The following is a 23,195-nucleotide window of genomic DNA, read 5'->3' as shown; positions in this document are numbered from 1 at the left end:
TCGTTAGCGCGCGCACACACACACACACACACACACACACACACACACACACACACACAAAAAGCATTATCTTGGTCTACGACACAGCTGAAGGTTATTTATCCCAGAGCTGTGGCACATCTGAGTTTTAGTTGTAACTAGCCTTCTTCCCGCGACATTGCCCGCTTACGTATACTACGTACCATATTTTACGGACCAGAAGGTACATTTCTTTTTTTTTTTTCCCCCCCCCCCCCCCCCCCTCGAAAAATTGCCTCTAAAATTCAGCTGTGTCATTTACTCATAATTAATATAATAATTGTCCATTGTCTGATTTAAAATTCTCACCAGTCTTAAAAATGGCCATATATTGATTCTGCAGGAAACCTCTCTTTATCTGCCAACATTGGATTCAACTGGCAGCAGCAGTGCACTGATGCACTGAACATGAGTTGCGGGGATTCACAATCTTCCTAACATTGTCTCCCTCCCACCCCACCATCACGAACTTAGAACACTGTCTAGCCTATGATGTATCATCACAGTCTACGGTGCCTGTGAACTTGAATTGAAGGTGATTTGTGTTATTGGTAACAGTACAATATTTTTGTTAGTAGCAAATTCATAACGGAAAAAATAAAAGGTATTCGTGTGATGCAGGGTATAAATTGAGAGTAATAACATAAGCAGAACAACAGGGAAGTAGAGCAGCTGAGCAGTAATTCGGCCTTCCACCAACAGAAAAAATCATTTGTGATTGGTGGGCAGCTAAAGAAGAACTGAAAAAAATGAGGAAGATTAAATGTGCCATAGCAGACTGAATGCAAAATGACCAAAAATAGATGATGTATTGAAATGGATTCAAGGACATTGTCAAAATGGCCTTGGAATTGATACAAAAGTGATTCAAATACAGGCTTGTAAGCTAGTGCTACAGTGGTACTTAACAGACTTTAAGGGTTGAGTTGGTTGGTGCCATAGGATTATGAAGTGTCATGGACTGCGCATGCAAACAAAAAACAAAATATGCCAGAAAATTCCACAAGGGTACAAAGAGAAAATATCATTTTTTCAATCACTTTGTTATTCAACATTGAAAGAAAACCAAGGTGGAACTAGGCCAGATAGCGAGTATGGATGAAACTCCTCTGACATTTCATGTGCTGAGTAACAGAACTGTTGCCATGAAAGGCGCTAAAACCTTAACTACAAAAGCAACTGGACATGAAAAAATTCACTACACTGTTGTCTTTTCTTGTTTTGCTGATGGTACTAAACTCTGTAATCATTTTCAAAGCCAAAACAGGGCCAAAACCTTGACAATGCTTAGGTGGATAAGGCTGGTATGAAATTATGGATTAACAGAGTGTGTTAGGGAAGGAAAGGTACTTTGCTGAAGAAGAGCTCTCTCTTTGTGCTAGATCAGTTTAGGAGTCATTTGGAAAATTCTGTGAAAGAGACATCGAGACAGGAAAATACAGAGGTGGCTGTTATTCTGGGGGATCTTACTTCAAAATTTCAACCTCTGGATGTCTTAATAAATAATCCATTTATAGTGTATATGAGAGAGAGATGAAAAAAATGGATGAGGGATGAAACCCAACATGAATTAATGCCGAGAGAGCTTTAAAAGGACCTAAAATCAAACAAGTGTGTCAGTGGATAAAACAGTTAGTAAAACCTTTCAAGAAGTGCTGCATAAATAACGGTCTTGATGGCAGTCAAGATCATCTTATATATGAAGAGGATAAAGATGACGATGAAGAGGAAGAAGAAGAAGAGAGGTGAGATGATGATTTTCAGGGGTTTGAAAGGTCAGTTCAGCATTATAAAATAAGGTGTGTTTTTTTTCTGGCTTTGCAATGTAATAATAAAAATGGTAAAGATGCAGTTTTTTCAAAAAATTGCTTAAAAATTAAGATATGTCTTATAGTCCATAGTGTTTTATGGTTCATCAAATATGGTGTATTGCACTCATCTCCTAAACTCCTATATTGGTCCATCTTCTCCTCGCCCCCTCTTTCTGGCCATCTTCTCCTTCCCCCTCTCTCTATCCATCCTCTCCTCATCCCCCTCTTTCCCATCTCCAATTCTTCACCACTCTGCCTATTTTGTACTCCCCCCCTCTGCGACCCTCTTCCTCCCCCCTCTCTGCCCGTCTCTTGCTCCCCCTCTGTGCCCATCTCCCCCCTCCCCCCCCCCCCCCCCGCCTATCCCCAGTTTCCCCCCCTGCCCATCTCCTGTACCATTCTCTGTTTTCGTATTCTCCTCCCCTGCTCCATTTCCTCCTCCCCCCCTTCTCTCTCGCCCTAAGGGGGCTCAGCATTTAGTTGCTGGGTATGGGCTTGGCGACACCGGGGTCCCTGAGCTGGGGACTGGGAAGCGCCACCAGTCCTCAATACCGTAAGCTCTGAGCGTGCTTCAACGACCATCGTAAGGCGCAACGGTGGAACATTGTACGGTTCAGAGCCCGGGGATCTTGGCTTAACTGCCTGGGTCGCGAGGATGGTATAAACTTCTACAAAAAAAAAAAACTCAATCTCAAGGTGTGCTGCGCGCCGAGGAGACGCATGGCTGTTGAGGTAGAACAGTTGCTAGCGGGCGACCTCTGGGGAACCTGCCACCCCCCGGTTGTATTAGCCTTACCCAGCCAAGTGGGGCTCTGTCTTGGTGGACATTCCTTCCCCTAGCTGCTTGTGGGACCACCATGAAAAGAAATACGAATAGTGCGCAAGCATGAGTCTCTAAGAAAGGAAAGTTCAATGCTTTACAGTATGACCCCCAATCCTTCCATTCTCTGCCCACACCAGGGGAGGAACGGCGGTCTAAATTACCTGGTGAGACGTATTCTCCTTGTTTTCTGGTTTGCAGCCGAACAGATGGGGATTCATTTCTGACCACAAAGCCTCAGTTTTTTGTGAAAAATTTAGAGGACAAGTTTGGAGAAGTTGAGGGCCTGTCTAAACTGAGGTCTGGAGCAGTCCTCATACAGACAGCATCCCCAGCACAGTCACGGGCATTGCTTGCTTGTGACAAGCTTGGTGATGTTGTAATCTCTATTACGCCTCATAAGAGCCTCAATATGGTTCAGGGACTTATTTGTCATCGTGACCTGTTGTTGCAGTCTACTCCATGCAAATCTGGAACGCCACAGTGTCCACTTTGTACTACGTGTCTTCAGGGGACCTAAAGATAGTAGGGTCGCCACCGGCACCTTCATCTTGGCTTTCGAGGGAGACACCTTGCCCGAGAAGGTTAAGGTGATGATATATCGATGTGATGTTAAGCCTTATGTCCCTCCTCCCATGTGCTGCTTTAAGTGCTGGAGGTTTGGGCATATGTCATCGAGATGTGACGCCAACCCTACCTGTCGGGATTGTGGACGTGCCTCCCATCCTGACGTCCTGTGTTCGCCGCCCCCTGTTTGTGTCAACTGCGGACAGAAACATTCCCCTTGCTCGTCAGACTGCGCGGTTTATCAAAAAGAACGGAAGATTATGGAGTATAAGACCTTCGACAGGCTCACTTACACAGAGGCTAAACGCAAGTATGACCGACTTCACCCTTTGCGCATTTCATCGACGTTTGCTGCAGCAGCTACAATGTCACCATCCCTGGCGACGAGCCCCCAAGCTCAGCCACTGTTTGTGGGCCCTCCAGCCTGGCCGTCTATTCCTGCTCCCCCCCCCCCCCCCCCCTCCCGCCAGGTAGTTGGGGGAAGACGCTGTTCCATTGCTCCCCTGTTATCAACATCGGGAGTAACAACCCCTCCTTCTTTTGGGACTTCAGTCCCCACCTCTGCGTCGGAGAAGTGCCTGCCTCCTCCAGCTCCGCTTGTGCGGAAGGGATCGCTTGGTGCCCTCCCTTCCATGGTTACTGCCCCTCCAGATGTCAGCCAGTGGCTGAAAAAGCCACCACCTGAGAGCCGTAGGGCTTCCAGGTCTTCCTTGGTCCATGAGACTGGGTCGGAAAAGCCCACCCAGCCTGATAAACTGAAGGACAAACGTGACCCTACCAAAAAGATGAAAAAGGAAAAGGAGAAGGATATAGAGACAGAAAAGGAGCTAATCACTGCACCTGAAGATGATGATGATGTGGAGCATCTAGCGTGCACTCAGGAGCTCGATGTTGCTCGACCCGCAGCTCCTATGGAAGTTGATCAGGCTACTTTGCAATCAGTGGCAGCGAGCGCTTCTAAGGCGTAACCTATCCCCACCCTCAGGTTCTTTCATGTCTTCACAGTTGGATACCACTATCCTTCAATGGAATTGCCGTGGTTTTTTCCACCACCTTGCTGAGTTGAAACAACTTTTGTGCAGCTTCTGTCCCACTTGTCTGGCCCTACAGGAAACCTGGTTTCCTGTTCGACGGACCCCCTCCCTCTGTGGCTACGGGGTTACTGTAAGAACTGCGCAGAATACGACAGGGTGTCTGGTGGTGTCTGTGTTTATGGTATTGCCACTGTTTCTAGTGCCCCAGTGCCACTTAACATGGCTCTTGAGGCTGTGGCTGTTAGTCCGGGCAGGAATGGAGCTTACCATCTGTTCCCTCTACCTTACCCCGGATAAGGTTGTCCCTCTTGCCAACCTAGCTGCCTTGTTCGCCCAGCTCCCCCCACCATTTCTTCTTTTGGCAGACTATAATGCCTACCACCCTTCATGGGGTGGGGCCCAGATCTCGGGCCAGGGTAGGAACGTTGAGGCTCTCTTGGCACAGCAGGACATTTTGCCTCCTTAACACTGGTGCTCCCACATATTTTGTCTTGACTCATGGCGCATAGTCGCCCATTGACCTCTCTCTTAAGGCCTGGCCAAACAGAATCCGGCCTGCCGCTACGACGGACGGCGCAGCGGGAGGCCAGGCCTGTCAGCGGCCAGGGACGCCACACAAGCAACGGCCGGAAGGCCGGCCGCAGCCACTCTTGATGCGTCAGCTGTTACATTGTGGAAGCGGCCGAACACCATTATTAAGCCTGCATGCGTAGCGCGATTGTCTTGGTGTTAGACGATTTGGAATCTTCATGCAGGACACGTTATCTTTATGCGAGTGTTTTTTTTTTTCCCGAAATGGCACCAAGAAGAGATGTTGGGTGCACAACATTAATAGCAAGAGAGAAAGCTTAGGAGAATACCATCATCTGTGTATTGATCTAGAGTATGACGAAGATAGGTTCTTCAAATATTTTCATATGTCGCGAGAATGTTTCGAGGAAATGCATCGCCTGATAAAAAGGTAGCACCGAGAAGTTCACAACGAACTGGAGAAAGCCAATTGATACAAGGCACAGACTAGCCATTTGTTTGAGGCAAGTTTTACCATTTGTGGCCTCTTTGTGTTTCAAATAGAAGTCATACAAATTATTCCATTTCAGTTTTGCTGTATCATATGAAAGGTTCGGCGGAAGAAAGTGCTATCGCACAACGTAGTTACGAGTGGAGTGATAAATTTATCTGCAATGTTTACGAATACAGCAAACGATAGTAACATCTAGTTCCATATGTCCTGCTAGAGAGAACCTTCTACTTAATAGATTGTTTTGTTTCATTGTATTCATAACATTGTCATTGACTTTAAACAAACATATCTTTGGTCGTTAAATTATCTATTTGTTCTATCGGCATAATTGATTTTAATCTTTTCCAGATACTTGACTACAGGCGACAGTCACCAGACCATAGCTTTTTCTTTTCGGTTAGGACGTTCAACAGTCTCAGAAATTGTGAAACAAGTGTGCCAGGCAATATGGACTGTTCTACAGCCCAAGTATTTACCTACTCCTGAAACAGAGATGTGGAAGAAATCTGAAGAAGGATTTCTAGAACTTTGGGGGTTTCCGAACTGTCTTGGAAGCATAGACGGAAAGCCTATCAGGTTAAAATGCCCGAAGGATAGTGGATCCTAGTTCTTCTGTTACAAACAGTTCTTTTCGCTAGTTTTCCTGGTGATTGTTGATCCATACTACCGAATTTACAGTAGTTGATATTGGAAGTTATGGATGTCACAGTGGCAACTCTATTTCTGAGAATTTAGCTTTCTATCAAAAGTATATCGAGGGCAAAAGTATTCTACCTGCAAATCAGGATCGCGTGCATCATACAAAAAGTTGTATCCTCTCACCTCCTCTATAAGTCTTTCTGTGTGCATGCACTACGAGCTGCAAGACAAAAACCGCCTCACGCCGCTGCTTCCAGTGTGACCGCAGAGCAGTTGAATGCGCCAACAGAGGCAAGCAGCCGCTCCGGCTTGCAGCGAATCTGTAATCTGTGACAACCTGGCGGCGGCCGGTGCGGCAGGCCATATGCCGGTGTGTCAAAGCCGCACTCTGTGTGACCGCCGCCATACAGTAACAAGCGATTCAACAGTGCGGCCTGCCGGCTGCGGTTCAAGGCCACAGGCCGGACGGCCAGGCCGCATTCTGTCTGGCCAGGCCTTTAGTAGCCCAGGTCTTCTTCCGTACCTCAGTTGGAGGGTCCACGGCGACCTCTGTGGTAGCGACCACTTTCCTATCCTGGTTTTCTTCTTCAATCCCAACCCCCTGACCAGCTGCCATGATGGTCTCTTCGTGGAGCTGATTGGGCAGCCTACACCTCAGCTATTATGGCCATTGCTCTGCTTCCTGGTGACATTGATTTGGCAGTGGACGAGGTCACTATGGCCATTGTTTCTGCTGCCGAGGCACCTGTCCCCTGCTCTTCAAGTACCCTAAGGCATAAGTCAGTCCCTTGGTGGACACCAGAGATTGCAGAAGCTATCCGGGACCGCCGGTGAGCCCTGCAACGACACCAGCATCATCCTTCCGTAGAGGATCTGGCCGCCTTTAAACGGCTGCGGGCCCGGGCTCGGCGGTTAATCCGGCGGAGCAAACAGGACTGCTGGGAACGATATGTTGCCACCATAGGTTCTCGCACCTCCCCATCTCAGGTGTGGTCGTAGTTTCGGCGCATTTTTGGCGTACGTCCTCATGCGTCTGTCCCTTGCCTTTCTCTTCGGGGTACACTTTGTACTGACCTAATCGCCATCGCTGAACATCTGGCCGAGTACTTTGCTCGTATTTCCGCAACAACAGGCTACAGCGCAGAATTCCGTGCCATTAAAGAGCAGGCTGAGCGTACGCAGTTGTCATTTCGCACGCACTGTTGGGAACAATACAATGCCCCGTTTAGTGAATGGGAGTTCCAAAGTGCCCTTAAAGCTTGCCCCGATACCTCTCCAGGTCCAGATGGAATTCACAACCAGTTTCTTCGCCATCTCTCAGCGCGCTGTCAGGGTGAATTACTTGCCCTGTTTAACCGCATCTGGACGGAGGGCGTTTTCCCCAACTCGTTGGCAGGATAGTGTTACCAACCTGGTGCTGAAACCTGGTGCAGATCCGCTGGTGGTTGACAGCTATCGCCCTATCAGCCTTACCAACGCTTTGTGCAAACTCCTGGAACAGATGGCGAGTCGTCGGCTCATGTGGATCCTCGAAGCTCGGGGTCTCCTGGCCCAGCAACAGGGGGGCTTCGTCAGGGCTGCTCAGCGATCGACAATTTAGTCTCGCTGGAGTCAGCTATTCGTACAGCTTTTACACGGCGAGAACATCTAGTTGCTGTTTTCTTTGATCTTCGGAAGGCGTACGATACCACCTGGTGCCATCATATCCTTGCTACGCTGCACGAATGGGGCTTAGGGGTCCACTTCAGATTTTTCTACGGAATTTTCTCTCCAATCGCTCCTTTCGGGTTAGAGTTGGCACGTATTTTAGCTCTGCTCGTATTCAGGAGAACGGTGTCCTGCAGGCCTCGGTTCTCAGTGTTCCCCTCTTTTTGGTGGCGATTAATGGTCTTGTGGCTGCGGTGCGCTCATCGGTCTGTTCCTCTCTATATGCCGATGACTTAGTCTTTATTACAGTTCCCCAAGCATCAGTGTTGCTGAACGGCGGCTGCAGGGAGCTATCTGTAAGGAACATTCTTGGGCATCCAGCCATGGTTTTCAGTTCTCAGCCTCTAAGACCCGAGTGATGCATTTCTGTCATCATCGAGCGGTCCACCTCCATCCAGAGCACTACCTTGCCAATGAACTCCTTCTTATTGAGGAGACGCATCACTTCCTTGGCATGCTGTTTGATGCTCAGCTCCCTTGGACACCTCATCTTTGCGAGCTTAAACAACGGTGCTGGCGGCACCTCAACATCCTTCGCTGCCTCAGCCACTCCGTTTGGGGGGCTGCATGAACAACCCTCCTACAGCTCTATAAGGCCTTAGTCCAGTCCCGTCTCGACTACAGGAGCGTGGTGTACGACTCAGCAGCACCTTCAACATTGCAGATCCTCGACCCGATTCTCCATTGTGCCGTCAGACTGGCGACAGGTGCCTTCCGCACTAGTCCGGTGACTAGCCTTCTTGTAGAATCTTGAATCCCTCCCCTATGATTCCGCCGACAACAGTTGCTTGCGTCATACATTGCCCGCGTCCATGCTTCGCCCGACCACCCAAACCACAGGCTCCTTTTTCCATCCTCTGCACTCCCCTCCCCACGATGGCGCCCTAGGTCGGGTCTCCCGATCGTGGTCCGCGTTCGTTCCCTTCTCTCGTCACTCGAGTCCTTTCCGCTTGCTCCATCCTTCCGGCCCTCTTCTTCTACCCCTGCTTGGTCCTTCCCTCGCTTGCGGCTTTGCTTGGATTTGTCCTGCGACTCCAAGTCCTCCGTTCCACCTGCCTGTCTTCATCAACAATTCCTGGCTCTTCTTGCCTTGTTTCGCGATGCAGATGTAGTCTACAGTGATGGTTCTGTGGTCGATGGATGCACTGGGCTTGCTTTCATCCACGGCGACTACGTTGAGCAGCATTCCCTGCTTTGTGGGAGCAGTGTTTTCACTGCAGAGCTGGTTGCTCTTTATTGTGCACTCACTCACCTTTCCTCCTGCCCTGGGGAGTCATTTGTCATATGCAGTGACTCCCTGAGTGGATTTCAAACACTCGACCAGTGTTTTTCTTGGGACCCTTTGGTGCGCGGTATTCAAGATCCTGTTTTTGCTCTCGCCGAGTGTGGTCGTTCAGCGACGTTTGTGTGGACCCCGGGCCACATTGGCATTCCAGGAAACAAATGTGTCAATCGGTTGGCCAAGCAGGCCACCACATTACCACCCTGGAGTCTCGGTGACGATGCCTCTATAGCTGACTCAGTTTTACGTTTTATCCGTGCAGCTGGATTTTATCACTCGCTCTAGTGTGGGTGCTCTCGCATGATTTCTCAGGCTACACCCACTCCAGCGACTTTTAATTGTGACGTGGATACCAAAATAGTGTCTTTTATGGTAACAAGTTGTGTTGGTACCTCTCTCAACGCTTTACAGCTGGAGGTTCTTCGTTTGTAGTTGAGTGGTTGACCTTTTACCTGATCCATCAACCACTGTAGTCTATTTTACCCTAGTCAACTATTTGCTCTGCTCCTTTTAAGTGTCCTCTATTTTTTGTTACTACGGTGTTCATTTTAGCTCTGTACCCCTAGGTGTTCCCTCCCTCTGGGTGCAGTGGTTACGCTTTCACTGTATAGGCCTTTTAAAAGTATGTCTGTTTGGAACTGGGGACTGACGACCTCGATGTTTAGCCCCCATCAAACCCCAAAACCAACCAACCCTTTCTCTCTCTCTCTCTCTCTCTCTCGCCCCCAGGGGCTCAGCGTTCCTTTGCTGGGTACGGGCTTGGCGACCCCGGGGTTCCTGAGCTGGGGACTGGTAAGCGCCGCCCGTCCTCTGTCACCGTAACCTCTGAGCATGCTTCAGCGACCACCGTGCGGCGCGGCGGTGGAACGTTGTGTGTCTCAGGGAATGGGGATCTTGGCTTGACCGCCCGGATCGTGAGGATGGAATAAACCTCTATAAAAAACCCCTCAATCTCAAGGTGTGCTGCGCGCTGATGAGATGCATGGCTGTTGAGGTGGAACAGTCGATAGCGGGCAACCTCTGGGGAACCTGCCGCACCTCATTTGTATAAGGCTTACCCAGGCATGCGGGGCTCTGTCTGGGCTGACGTTTCGTTCCCTAGCTGCTCGTGGGACGCACATGGCAACCACGTATTTCCCTTCACCAACTTCCCAATCAGTCAAGCGCATGAGGGAGGCTAGTCCTCCAGATATGCAGATGGAAAAGAGTAACAGGGCTCATGGAGTCGTAAATGACAATGTTTTCATCGTGATCAAGAGGAAGGAGGGCTCATTTGAAAAAGTGTCTCCTTTCTACATACATAAAGGTTTAGAAGGACTCGCAGGTACACTGAAATCTATCAAACGCCTGAGGAATGGTACCCTGTTAGTTGAGACTACTAGGGCATCGCAAGTGGAGCTGCTTCGGAAGTCACCCAAGTTAGGCGAGTATGATATTACTGTCGAGTTGCACAATTCCCTCAACTCCAGTAAAGGCGTTATCACCTGCCGTGATTTAATGGATATCGATGTCGACGAGCTGAAGCAAGAATGGGCAACACAGGGGATTGTAGACGTGGAACAAAGGACACGTAGAAATAATGGCGTCACGGAGAAATCTGCCACTTTCATTGTGACTTTCAATTCGCCTGTCTTACCTGAATACGTTCTGGCTGGTTTCCTCAGACTTAGGGTTCGGCCTTATATACCTAACCCTATGCGCTGTTTCAAATGTCAGCGATTTGGCCATACGACGATGAGTTGTGGGGGTGAACCAACCTGCGGTATCTGTGGCAAGGCAGCCCATGAAGCTGGGACCAACTGCACATCTCCAGCGCTGTGTATAAACTGCTCTGGGAGCCATCCCGTCTGGAGCAGAGACTGCCCCGTCTTTGCGGAAGAACGAAAAATTCAGGAGATCAAGGTGACAAAGAGGCTACCTTATGTGGAAGCCAAAAAAGAGTATAGGGCTACAAAACCCCCTGTCTTTGCCACGTCCTATGCCTCCTTGGTGCACAACCGTGCGTCGCGAGTCGACGCTTCGACACAGACCATGTCCAGCGTCGCAGTATCCTCCACCAATACCTGTACCTGTGTTTGTACTTGCCAGAGCACTCCCACTAACGATATCGCTATTCAGGCTGCTCCGCCTGCACCCACCGCTATTGCAGAGACAGCGCCAGTGAAACCTTCGAAGGCCCTCCAGAAACAGAGTGCCTCTCCACTTCCCCCATCCCCAGCTTCCACAAAGAAAACAGGACCAGGGAAAGGGGCACGGCGTTTGACGTCACGCCTGCCAAAGGCACCATTGGATGTCGTCATGACATCCCTGACTGATGAGGAGGACATCGTCATGGATTTTGATACCTCTTCCCCAGAACCTGGCAGCCCCTCTGCTGCCACTCGCTCTACAAGTGCCTCACCAGCGCGGCGCAAAGACAGGGGGAAATCTAAACCGAAACGCTGATATGGCTCCCATACTTCAGTGGAATCTGAATGGAGTCAGACCTCGCCTTGCAGAATTGCGGCTGTTAGTACAGGCAAACCCCATTTGCATCTCTTTGCAAGAAACATTTTAAAGCGACTGACACGCCTGTACTTACGGGATATCGCATGTACAGGCAAGACGACCTGACTGGTAATAGGGCTCAGGGTGGGGTGGCAGTGTTCATTAAGGACACATTCCACTCCTCACCTGTGACCTTAACCACGACGCTACAAGCGGTTGCAGCTCAGATCCTGGCCCAGGTTCATGTTACAGTGTGCTCCGTGTATTTACCACCCGCTGAGCTCATTGACAGTGAAGCCCTCGCACGGCTCATTGATCAGCTACCCCGTCCCTTTCTCATTTTAGGAGACTTTAATGCTCATAATGCATTATGGGGTTCCAACAAAACCTGCCCCAGAGGCCAGATGATTGAGCAGTTGCTCAGGACTTCCGACGTCATACTGCTGAACACAGGTCAGGCCACGCATTTTAGCACCGCTTCAGGTTCGTCTTCTGCCATAGACCTCTCTATTTGTTCGCCTGTGCTTGCGGACATTGCTCAGTGGGTCGTCGACGACGACATTCATGGCAGCGACCATTACCCTATCTGGCTCCATCTGCCAGTTGAAATGGGTCGTGTCGCACAGCCGCCGAAATGGTTGTTCCGGAAGGGGAACTGGACGCTCTACCGGCAGTTGGCTGTTTTTGAACGGTGTGAAGGCGTCCAGGATTGGGTGGATCACATTACGGCGGTGATGCACCATGCCGCTGATGTATCCATACCAAAATCAAAGGGAACACCTGTGAGGCAGCCTGTCCCTTGGTGGAATGACGACTGTCGTACCGCCATCAGAGACAGGCGGGCGGCTTTGAGGAGATTCCGTCGGTGCCCCACTGCTGCGCATCTGACAACTTTCCGGATAGCACGGGCGCGGGCGAGGAAAATCGTTCAGGAGAGTAAACGGAGGTCTTGGCGTGAGTTCCTGAACTCCATCAATAGGTCCACATCTTCAAGCAAAGTATGGGAAGCCATTAGGAGGATCTCAAGGCGATACTGTCGACCGCCACTAGCCGCTATACGTGAGCGGGGGTGTCTCCTAACATCTCCGAGAGACATCGCCCGGGCGTTGGCAGAATCTTTTCAAACTATTACGGCCGATTCTAGCCAGGACCCCGAATTTCTGCGCTATCGGGGTACACAGGAGAGGGCTGGTTTTGATTTCCATTCACAGAACACTGAGGAATACAACCAGCCTTTCTCTTTGTGGGAGTTGGACTCTGCACTGTCCATATCTCGGGATACCGCACCTGGTCCAGACCTGATATCGTATAGCATGCTGCAGCAGTTGGATCTGCGGTCAAAGGAAGTCCTCCTTCAACTTTTTAATGAAATCTGGAAGACCGGCGACTTTCCTAGTTCGTGGAAAGAATCGATTTTAATTCCGCTTTTAAAACCAGGGAAGGATCGGACCGAACCCAGTAGCTACCGTAGCATTAGTCTCACGAGCTGCGTCGGAAAGACATTTGAGCGTATGGTCAATAGGCGCCTGGTGTGGGTTCTCGAATCTAGATCCTTACTTACCCGCTGCCAGTGTGGATTCAGGAGGTATCATTCCACCCTAGATAACCTGATCCTACTCGAAACAGCAATACAAGATGCTTTCCTCCGTAAGCAACACCTTATCGGGGTTTTCTTCGACCTGGAGAAGGCGTACGATACTACCTGGAGGCATACCATTTTGCGGCAGCTTTATGAGTGGGGTTTCCGTGGGCGTTTACCCACACTCATCTGATCCTTTCTGTCGGACAGGTATTTTCAGTATAAGGTTGGGAATGTCCTGTCTGACCGTTTTAAGCAGGAGAACGGTGTCCCTCAAGGAAGTGTCCTCAGTGTGACAGCTTTCGCAATTGCCATCAATAGTATTGCGTCCACAGTGCGCCGGCCCGTGCAGTGCTCCTTGTTTGTGGACGATTTCTCCATTTTCTGTGCGTCTTCCTCCGTCACAGCTGCTACACGCCAATTACAGCTGACACTCGTGCGATTGGAGAAGTGGTCTAAGACCACGGGCTTTAAATTCTCTTTGGAGAAGACCATTTGTGTAGATTTTAACCGTTCCCGTTCTCTTTTTAATCTCCCTGTTTTAAAACTAGGAGACACTGTTCTCCCCTTTATGGAAAAAGTGAAATATCTCGGGCTTATTTTTGATGAGAAGCTCACATGGTTGCCACACTTAAAGGATCTAAAGGTCCGCTGTTTCAAGGCTTTAAACGTCCTTAGATGCGTCAGTCATAGATCCTGGGGCGCTGACAGGGCACGTCTGCTCCAACTTTATAAGGCCTTTGTGCGACCTCGACTGGAATACGGATGTCAAGCTTATGGCTCTGCAAGACCTTCCTACCTCAAAATGTTGGATGTGATTCACCATGAGGGTATTAGGCTTTCAACGGGGGCTTATCGCACGAGTCCGGTTGCTAGTCTGTGTGTCGAGGCGGGAGAGCCTCCGCTGTCCATTCGGCGTCTTCTCCTCGTGGTGCGGCACGCGTACAGGACCAAGTCCACTCCTCTTTCATTGGCGTCCGACACTTTTTCCCAGCCGGCACTGGCACGTCTCTTCCGCCACCGTCCGGCGGCGACAAAGCCGTTTGGCATCCGTGCAAAGGAGAGTCTCGAGTCGGTACACCTGGAGGGCATTAAGGTCCTCCACCAGGGATGGAGTAGGGGATCTCCCTGGCGACTACAAAGGCCAAGATTACTTCTTGATCTGGCTGCTTACAGGAAGTATTGTACCCCGGACCACCTTTTTAAAATTAAACTTCCTGAGATTTTAGAACGCCATTCCGATTTTACTCCTGTTTACACGGATGGTTCTAAACAGGGGGATTTTATGGGCTGCTCTGCTGTGTTTCCCGATACTGTCCATCGGATAGGGCTCCCAGAGCAGTTCTCAGTTTACTATGCAGAACTGTTTGCCATTCTGCAAGCATTAGAGCATATGCGCCGCAATCGTGGCACGAAATTTATCATCTGCTCCGATTCCCAAAGTGCTCTCCACGCTCTTCAACAAATGTACCCAGCAGATCGGATGGTGCAAGAGGTGCAGGACGCACTCCTGCTCTTGCAACAGCAGGGTAAGGATGTGATTTTCTGCTGGGTTCCAGGGCACATAGGGATTCCTGGAAATGAACTTGCAGATGCGGCTGCCAAGGAGGCTTGCTCCATCCCACCTCCTGCTCGCTGTTCCGTCCCCCTGCAGGCCATTATGTCTTTCGTGACTCGGAAGGTCATGCGTTGGTGGGAGGCTCAGTGGCTGGACGTGAGGGATAATAAGTTGCGAGCGGTGAAGGATTCTGTCCGACCGTGGCTCACCTCCTTCCGACAACGACGCGCTGAGGAAGTAGCCCTTACACGGCTTAGAATAGGACATTGTCCTTTGACACATGGTTTTCTGTTACGTCGTGAGGAGCCACCAACGTGTCAGACATGTGGGGCACAGTTGTCGATACGGCATATTTTAACTGAGTGTGTTTTATATGCAGGTTTGAGGGCAGATTTCAGTTTCCCACCAGACCTCCACTCTCTTTTAACTAATAATGAGGCGAATGTCACTAGGGTTTTACGTTTTTGTGTGATGTCTGGCCTTCTTCCCAAAATATTGGGATTGAAGTCCTAATGTGCTGTCCAGTGGTTTGGTCACCCATTATTTGTAAGTGGTCACTCAGCCACCGTTACTTATTTTTCCCTGTTTGTACTGCTATTTCATTTTTAGTTTTATCTCCCTGTTTTGATGTGCTGTGTCCAATCTTGCAATTTGAACAATACCACTTCTCTCACGATTCGGCTCTTAATTGAACTTTTGGGAACGGGCGCTGATAACCTCGCTGTTGTGCGCCCTACAACACTAATCATCATCATCATCATCATCATCATCATCCAAAATATTGGGATTGAAGTCCTAATGTGCTGTCCAGTGGTTTGGTCACCCATTATTTGTAAGTGGTCACTCAGCCACCGTTACTTATTTTTCCCTGTTTGTACTGCTATTTCATTTTTAGTTTTATCTCCCTGTTTTGATGTGCTGTGTCCAATCTTGCAATTTGAACAATACCACTTCTCTCACGATTCGGCTCTGAATTGAACTTTTGGGAACGGGCGCTGATAACCTCGCTGTTGTGCGCCCTACAACACTAATCATCATCATCATCTCTCTCTCTCTCTCTCTCTCTCTCTCTCTCTCTCTCTCTCTCTCTCTCTCTCTCTCTCTCTCTCTCCCCCCCCCCCCTCCCCCCCCAACCTCCCTCCCCCAATCCCCTCTCCTGCCACCCTTCTTTCTGTCCACTGTCCATCTCCTCCTACTCTCGTCTCCCTATTTTTCTCTTCTGGCCTTATCTCCATCTCCTACTTATCCCATCTCCCTATTTATCTCATCTTATCGTCTCTCTGTCTCCTCCTTGTATTTCTTGCTATACATCTCTTCCTTCCCTCCTTTCCAAGCTCTCTGTCCCTCCTATCCTTCCCTCCTCTCTCTGCCCTTCTCCTTCCCCCTCTCTCTGCCCTTCTCCTTCCCCCTCTCTCTGCCCTTCTCCTTCCCCCTCTCTCTGCCCTTCTCCTTCCCCCTCTCTCTGCCCTTCTCCTTCCCTCTCCTTCCCCCTCTCTCTGCCCTTCTTCTCCTTCCCCCTCTCTCTGCCCATCCTCTCCTTCCCCCCTCTCCTTCACACTCTCTCTGCCCCTCCTCTTCTCCTCCTCCTCTTCTCCCCCTCCTCTTCTCCCCCCACTCTCTTCCCCTCCTCTTCTTCCCCCACCCTCTCTGTCCATCCTCTTCTCTTATCTACTCAACCTTCCCCCACCTGTGCCCATCTGCACATGTAGCTCCTCCCAAACAGATCGATAAAGCTCCAACACAACTGTCGTGCTCAACATGCCTGTCATGCAGGGCAGCCTATATGCCAGGCCTGGAGCAAACATGTCTTTGCCCATATCTCCATTCCTTTTGGGGGTAGGTGGTTATAAACCACCCTGTGCTGATACTCACGAGGCTTGTTGTTTCTGTGCCAAATTTGATTGAAATTGGTCCAAGGTTTTGGGTGATTGTGGACGTACATGCACTCTACTTTATATATAAAGATTTGTTTCTCTCTTTATAAGGACATCCCATTCCAAATTTGACAAAGGATTATCATTTCATTTATCTTGGTCAATTTAGGAAAGCATCTCTACCTCTAACCAAACCAAAGTCCCTTATCCTGTTACTGTAATACTATTTAACCAATGGATCCGACTCTAATGGCTTGAACATGAAAATTCCCATTCCAGATGTCACACTTTCCTCCACAAATATTTTAAAATCTACGATTCCCATCAATGTGTATTTTTTTCATTTAAGAGCTCCAGTAAGACCATGTGAGTGAAAGATGTTTTGTCCTTTGACAAGTCACTTCATTGAATGAAAAGTTCTGTTTCCTTGCTGCATCAGATTTGGATAAAATCCCATGCTTTCAATGATTGCTTCTATCATCGCCACAGGGGCTAAGTCAGCCTTGTGAAATGGGTGAGGCTTCCACTTGTATGCCCAAAGAAGATATCTGATTAACTGGATTACATTGTAGTAGTGGTGTATGCTGAAGTGGTGCCTTGTACATCCATAGATTATCCTCACACTTACTGTTCAGCATCACTTGCAGCTACATCACTTACAACAGGTGGTAAACTATGGGAAGTCTTCCTCTGTGCTCTTTCTTTTTCAGATGCTCATTTCCGTGCATTTCTCTGTTAAACATTATCGCATAGTCTGATTTCAACTGCTTTCCTGATCACAAGAGACCCAATAGTTGAATGTGTTAGCAAGAATTCTTGTTTGTTAAAACATAATCCTGTGTTTATTTAACAGGTTGTGCTTGACCACCCCTGACTTTTAGAAAAATCAGCTGCGGCTGAGCACAGCCCGCTAAGTAAATATAAAATTATGTTTGAATAAACGAGAATTCCCACTTGCACATTGAGCTATCGGGACTCTGATTGGGAACATCCAACTTGTATTTTCCATTGTTTACTTTAGTTAATTGCATGTTCCATGGATTGTGATTGTGACCTCGCGCTATTGTACAGGAGAGGCAGTTTTACAATTACAGCAGTCTCCACATTATCCAAGTGGGTATTATCTGGCATGTGGATTAACTACACATAGTTTTTCGATTTTTTGAAAACTTGAAAAATATAGCGCGAAGTATCCTTCTATAATTAGAATGAATATTTTTCATTTGGAAAACAATTTTTTGGTTGTGAAGATGTATATGACAAAAAATCCATGAATGGTTAAATAGCGATACCCGTGAACTATAATGGAAGTAGCTAAACGACACAAACATAGTGAAAAAAGTATGTTAGCTAAAGGGAGAGAGCAAAGACAAGCTGATCAAGGGATTTATTATCATGCACGCTGAGGCACTACAGTGCATTGATTTTTTATTAGAGCATACAGAGCAAAATTAGTTTGACTAATACCAATGTTTTGATTCTCTGGAAAATGAGAATCATCATCACAAAAAAAATTAAAACAGAAACATAAAAAACTGAATGACTGTTTCCTAAAAGTAGACTGAAAGAAGTGATACAAAATACTGTGGGTTTTAGTTTAATTTTTAAACAATTTTTTCAGTTTCCGGAGAGGAATGTGCAAGTGATGCAGTGAGCTTTCAAATGTAATATGTAGCATGTTTTGATAATATAGTACGTAAGTGTGTGTGGCAAAACCTTGTGTATTTTGGATTATCTAAGTTTTTCAGTTGTCCACATAGTCTCAGGTCTACATTAATCTGGATAATTGGGCACTTGCTGTGTAGTATGGCAACATGCTGAAAATGTGTTAGATTGCTATAAGTTGTATTATTATTACACATTGAGAAATTCTTCTGTGAATAGGAGAAGTTCAAAGTAAATGTGATTTCAGTTTGTGTTTGAAGTTAATTGTATTATTTGTTAAATTCATATTATCATTCAATCTTCCTGAAATTATAAACTTTTGGCTTTCTGTTTCTCTTTCATTAGCACAAGGGTTGGGCAGAAGAGAGAAAATTCATCTACTTTAAAACTCCACCACTTGCCAACTCAGATGGCAAGTATCTTCTTGGAGAAAGGGAATCCTGGCTGGATGTTGTAAAGCTCTACAATAATGATATGGAATGGCTTCTCAACTTAAAGCAACACAGGTAGGTTGCTGCATCACATAATTTATTGATCTAAAAGACCATTTTGCTTTTCTTTCTTTCTCCAGATTTTGATTGTTCTATGATACTTCATGATACTTCATTTTTTCATGATACTTCATTGAAGAGAGTAGCCTAAAATTGGCGACAAAGATAGTAGATTTCTAATGTATATTAATTTGATACAGAAATTGGTAATTCTAGTTATCTCTTGTCCACAGATTTTGGTCACAGATCATATATTATGATTCCACAATGCCAGCAATAGTATCATTCTTACAAGAAGCAGTTCCATTTTATGCACTGAAAAAGTACTTTCAGGATGATGACATGTGGAAAATGTATAAGAAAACATATGGCCTTATATATGCCATTGTTAATCGTTTAATTACGAATAGAGAATCTGAGGTATATCAGGTTTTTTTGTTTTGCTTATCGATTTGTTAGATATGAGCATAGTGTAGAACTATATATATATTTATTAGTTTTTTTTAACTAGAATAAATATAGGTGACTGTGAACTGGTTAATTTTAACAAAAGGAGAATTGACTTGAGAACACTATAAAGTTATGAGACATGTAGCTGCTGGCTCACTCCATGTAGTTGAAGCTGAGTCAGAACACTTCATGAGACCTGTTACCCAGTGTAACATCTGACGTATTTACCTTTTTCTTTTAATCCGGTTGCCGTAGTTTATTTTCTTTAAATAGAGGTCCTGCTAATCAGTGCCTCTGAAATCCTGTGTGTAGTTGATAAAAGGCTTGACTTCTTCATGTTCTGCAATTCTTACTGTTACTCATACCACGAAAAGACACATCCACTACTTTCCTTTTACAGATATATATTTCCTTGAATGGGTGTACAGATCATTAGCATGACTCGTGAATTAGAGTAGAACACAACTTTTGTACAACATATGCTTCGAAGACTCAACATGACATTCCAGTTTCCAATAATTTCATTTGTCAGAAAACCATTATGTTTTTTGTTCTCATTCTTTGAGTGTGTGGTTACTCTCTGATGATCAAGCCACGTAAAAGGCCCTGCCCACATCTTGGTGTTTTTCTGGTATTCCACACCTCCCGTTTAATGTCTGCACAATGAAAACAAACACCCGTGCACAGTATATGTTCTGCGACGTACTCCCTACTTAATATTATTCTGCCGCTATCATCTTTCCATGTACTACACAAGGAGTGTGAAATGTCATTTACCTAAACGGCATGTAACACTTCACATTCCCCCAGTTGAAAGAAAGATGTCGGGACCTATCACAACCTCAAAAGAAATTGATTTCTCATTAACATACAACAATAAACAATGTAATTACATAAAAACACTAGATATTATTTCATTTTTAATAACAGTCTTTTCAATTTTGTACTTCACGTCATACGAGAAAGCGTTGGTCTGTTGTTAGACGCAATAAAAAACACCAAACACACGCACAAATTTCAAGCTTTCGCAACCCAAGGTTGCTTCATCAGGAAAGAGGGAAGGAGAGGGAAAGACGAAAGGATTTGGGTTTTAGGGGAGAGGGTAAGGAGTCATTCCAATCTAGGGAGCAGAAAGACTTACCTTAGGAGGAAGAAAGGACAGGTATACACTCGTGTATACACACACACACACACACACACACACACACACACACACACACACACACACACATATACAGACACAGGCAGACATATGTAAATGCCAGGCATTTACATATGTTTGCCTGTGTCTGTATATGGGGGTAAAGAGTCATTCCAATCTAGGGAGCAGAAAGACTTACCTTAGGAGGAAGAAGGGACAGGTATACACCCGTGTGTACACACACACACACACACACACACACACACACACACACACACACACACACACACACATGCCTGGCATTTACATATGTCTGCCTGTGTCTGTATATGTGCAGATGTGTGTGTGTGTGTGTGTGTGTGTGTGTGTGTGTGTGTATGTATGTATTGTGTCAACTTACATATGGTACCAGAATGAGATTTTCAATCTGCAGCGGAGTGTGCGCTGATACGAAACTTCCTGGCAGATTAAAATTGTGTGCCGGACCGAGACTCGAACGCGGGACCTTTGCCTTTCATGGGCAAGTGCTCTACTATCTGAGCCACCCAACCACGACTCACGCCCCATCCTCTCAGCTTTACTTCTGTTTTAATCTGCCAGGAAGTTTCATATCAGCACACACTCCGCTGCAGAGTTAAAATCTCATTTTGGAAACATCCCCCAGGCTGTGGCTAAGCCATGTCTCTGCAATAACCTTCCTTTCAGGAGTGCTAGTTCTGCAAGGTTCGCAGAAGAGCTTCTGTAAAGTTTGGAAGGTAGGAGACAAGGTACTGACAGAAGTAAAGCTGCGAGGACGGGGCGTGAGTCGTGCTTGGGTAGCTCAGATGGTAGAGCACTTGCCCGCAAAAGGCAAAAGTCCTGAGTTCGAGTCTCGGTCCAGCACACAGTTTTAATCTGCCAGGAAGTTACATATGGTTTTTTATATTTATTTATTTATTTATTCAACAATGCATTGCCTTCAGACCAATATACTCTTTAGTTTTTTGTTTACATCATTTGTATGCACATAGTTAGTTACCTTTTACTCTTTTTCACATTATTATTACCTGAGGAGTTGCTTGTCATGTATATGGCTCCTGTTTGGTCTCTAGAGTCAAATATCAGTACAAGCTGTAGTCAACAAGTGTGGAACATTCATGGTTCAACCATTCTCATCTCTGTCTCGTGAGTCTATTCAATTATAGAAATAGTTTGGAGAAAACTGTCATATCATGACCACCACTCATTATACAGCTTCATACTTCTTTATTCACTGCACTTACACTCCTTCTAAGGCAGTTACTATGTCAAACCTTTATACCATTATCAATGTGGGTGTACTCTTACTTCCCATAAAAAAAATATGATACAGATTATTCCTTAATGGATGCACGTATATCAAGGTATAGACCATTCCTTCTATGGATTCGTCTAACTTTAACTGTCGCCTAGCTACTTTAAATGATAAAGGTCATTTCCCCCACAGATTCATCTGACCAAGGTATAGGCCATTCCTCTTACGGATCCGCGTACCCTTTTCCTCTTCTGCACTTCGTCCACGATTTGGGTATGCCCCATCTTAACATCATTAGTAAACTTGGTTACTAAACCTGTTTACTATCTTTTCTCACTCCAAACGATAAGTTTAATGTCAGCTTTCCACTGACATTACTTGCTTGCTCTTAATGTAAATACCTTAACTCCTCTCTTCTTTTATTCTTCCTTACTTTCATTTATAATATGTATAACATCACTATGTACACATTCTTCTCACGCTTGTTAACTCTTAATATCTTGCTTCTTATTCAGCTGTGTATGTTCGCATGCCATCAGCTTGTGTTGTCTTCCTTCTCCAACCTGGACTCTTCTCCCCTTCAACGTGTGGCGTGACTAACATGCATTTAGTTAACTCTAAAAAAAAAATCCTGTTAGCCTGTTGTCATTGTCACACATGAAATACTCGCCAGTGCAGTCCTGCTTATGTAGGTTGTAAATGCTAGTATATTGACTGTAAAAAGAAGAGATCCTGTGATAGGAACTCTGCATATGGACAGAGGGATGATAGACATGGTACTCCTAATGTGGAACAAAAGAAAGGAAATAGTGAAAGACAAGTATGTGTAGACCGAAGAAGAAAAGAAGAAAATTCCTCCCTTACCATCCCCCACACCAAGGCCCCATCTGCTAAGGTTACTTCATCATAGCACCAAATGAAGAAGTTGTTCAGTGTTCCCTACAGAACAGACTTGACGCATCTTCATCACCACAGACACCATGAAAATTGATCCTAACAAACCCACATGAAATGCAATGGAAAAGGCAAGTATATTTACGTAGGTCATCATCAATGGTTAGTATAATTTCTGTGGTCTGTCTAATCATCGGTCATTTCTTAATAGAGGAGATATCACACCCATGGTTAACCTCCCTTAAAAAAAATTCGAATACAAACCCAACTATTCTATTCTTCTTTCTTTATGGTAAAAAAATTACAAAATCATTAACTTCTTATTCTAAATTCCAGAATATTTAGCTTACTGTATTCGTAGCTTACCCAAAGACCCTGTGAGTTAAAATATTTCTCTGCAAGTGTCATAATGCTAAAACCACCATATAGTAATAGAGCTAAACTCGTTCTTATTCTTGGTTTTTCATGCACTACATGTACATCTTCAAAAGTTTTCTTAAAATTTTAATTTGTGGTGTAAGTTTAGTAACTAAGATCACAGCTTTCGTAAACATACCAATGCAATTATTGTTGGTACTAGCTGCTACATGTACAGGTGTTGGAGTCATAATTTTTTTATTTTATTTATTTGTTTATTTATTCTGGAAGAAGTTGTCATAGAAGGTATAATATTAATAAAAGATAATAGAAAAGTCGAATAAGAAGAAGAAGAAGAAGAGGAAGAAGGTAGAAATTGGTTCCAAGAAAACTAAGACAGAAATATGGAAACAGTTTAGCTTGGACAGCTGGTGGTCATCAATCAACCAATTTTGCAAAGGGCGCGAACTCTCCTGGGGCCTTAAATCTTTTAATCGGATCTGTATTGTACAATCCTTTATTTT

The 23,195-nt window shown here is 46.1% G+C and overlaps 1 protein-coding gene across 7 annotated transcripts in view; it reads left to right on the top strand.

The window, feature by feature from the left end:
* Positions 1-23,195, top strand: part of LOC124776797 (activating signal cointegrator 1 complex subunit 2) — a 179,525-nt gene that overhangs the window by 26,998 nt on the left and 129,332 nt on the right. For all 7 annotated transcript variants that reach the window (XM_047251941.1, XM_047251939.1, XM_047251938.1 and 4 more), the window contains exons 3-4: positions 18,411-18,571; positions 18,790-18,976. In XM_047251941.1, the coding sequence (XP_047107897.1) occupies positions 18,411-18,571; positions 18,790-18,976 (348 nt within the window). The remainder of the gene's footprint in view (positions 1-18,410; positions 18,572-18,789; positions 18,977-23,195) is intronic.

The sequence above is a fragment of the Schistocerca piceifrons genome, chromosome 2, assembly GCF_021461385.2.
Source record: "Schistocerca piceifrons isolate TAMUIC-IGC-003096 chromosome 2, iqSchPice1.1, whole genome shotgun sequence".
Lineage (NCBI taxonomy): Eukaryota > Metazoa > Arthropoda > Insecta > Orthoptera > Acrididae > Schistocerca > Schistocerca piceifrons.
This window is presented reverse-complemented; position numbering and strand designations above follow the sequence as displayed.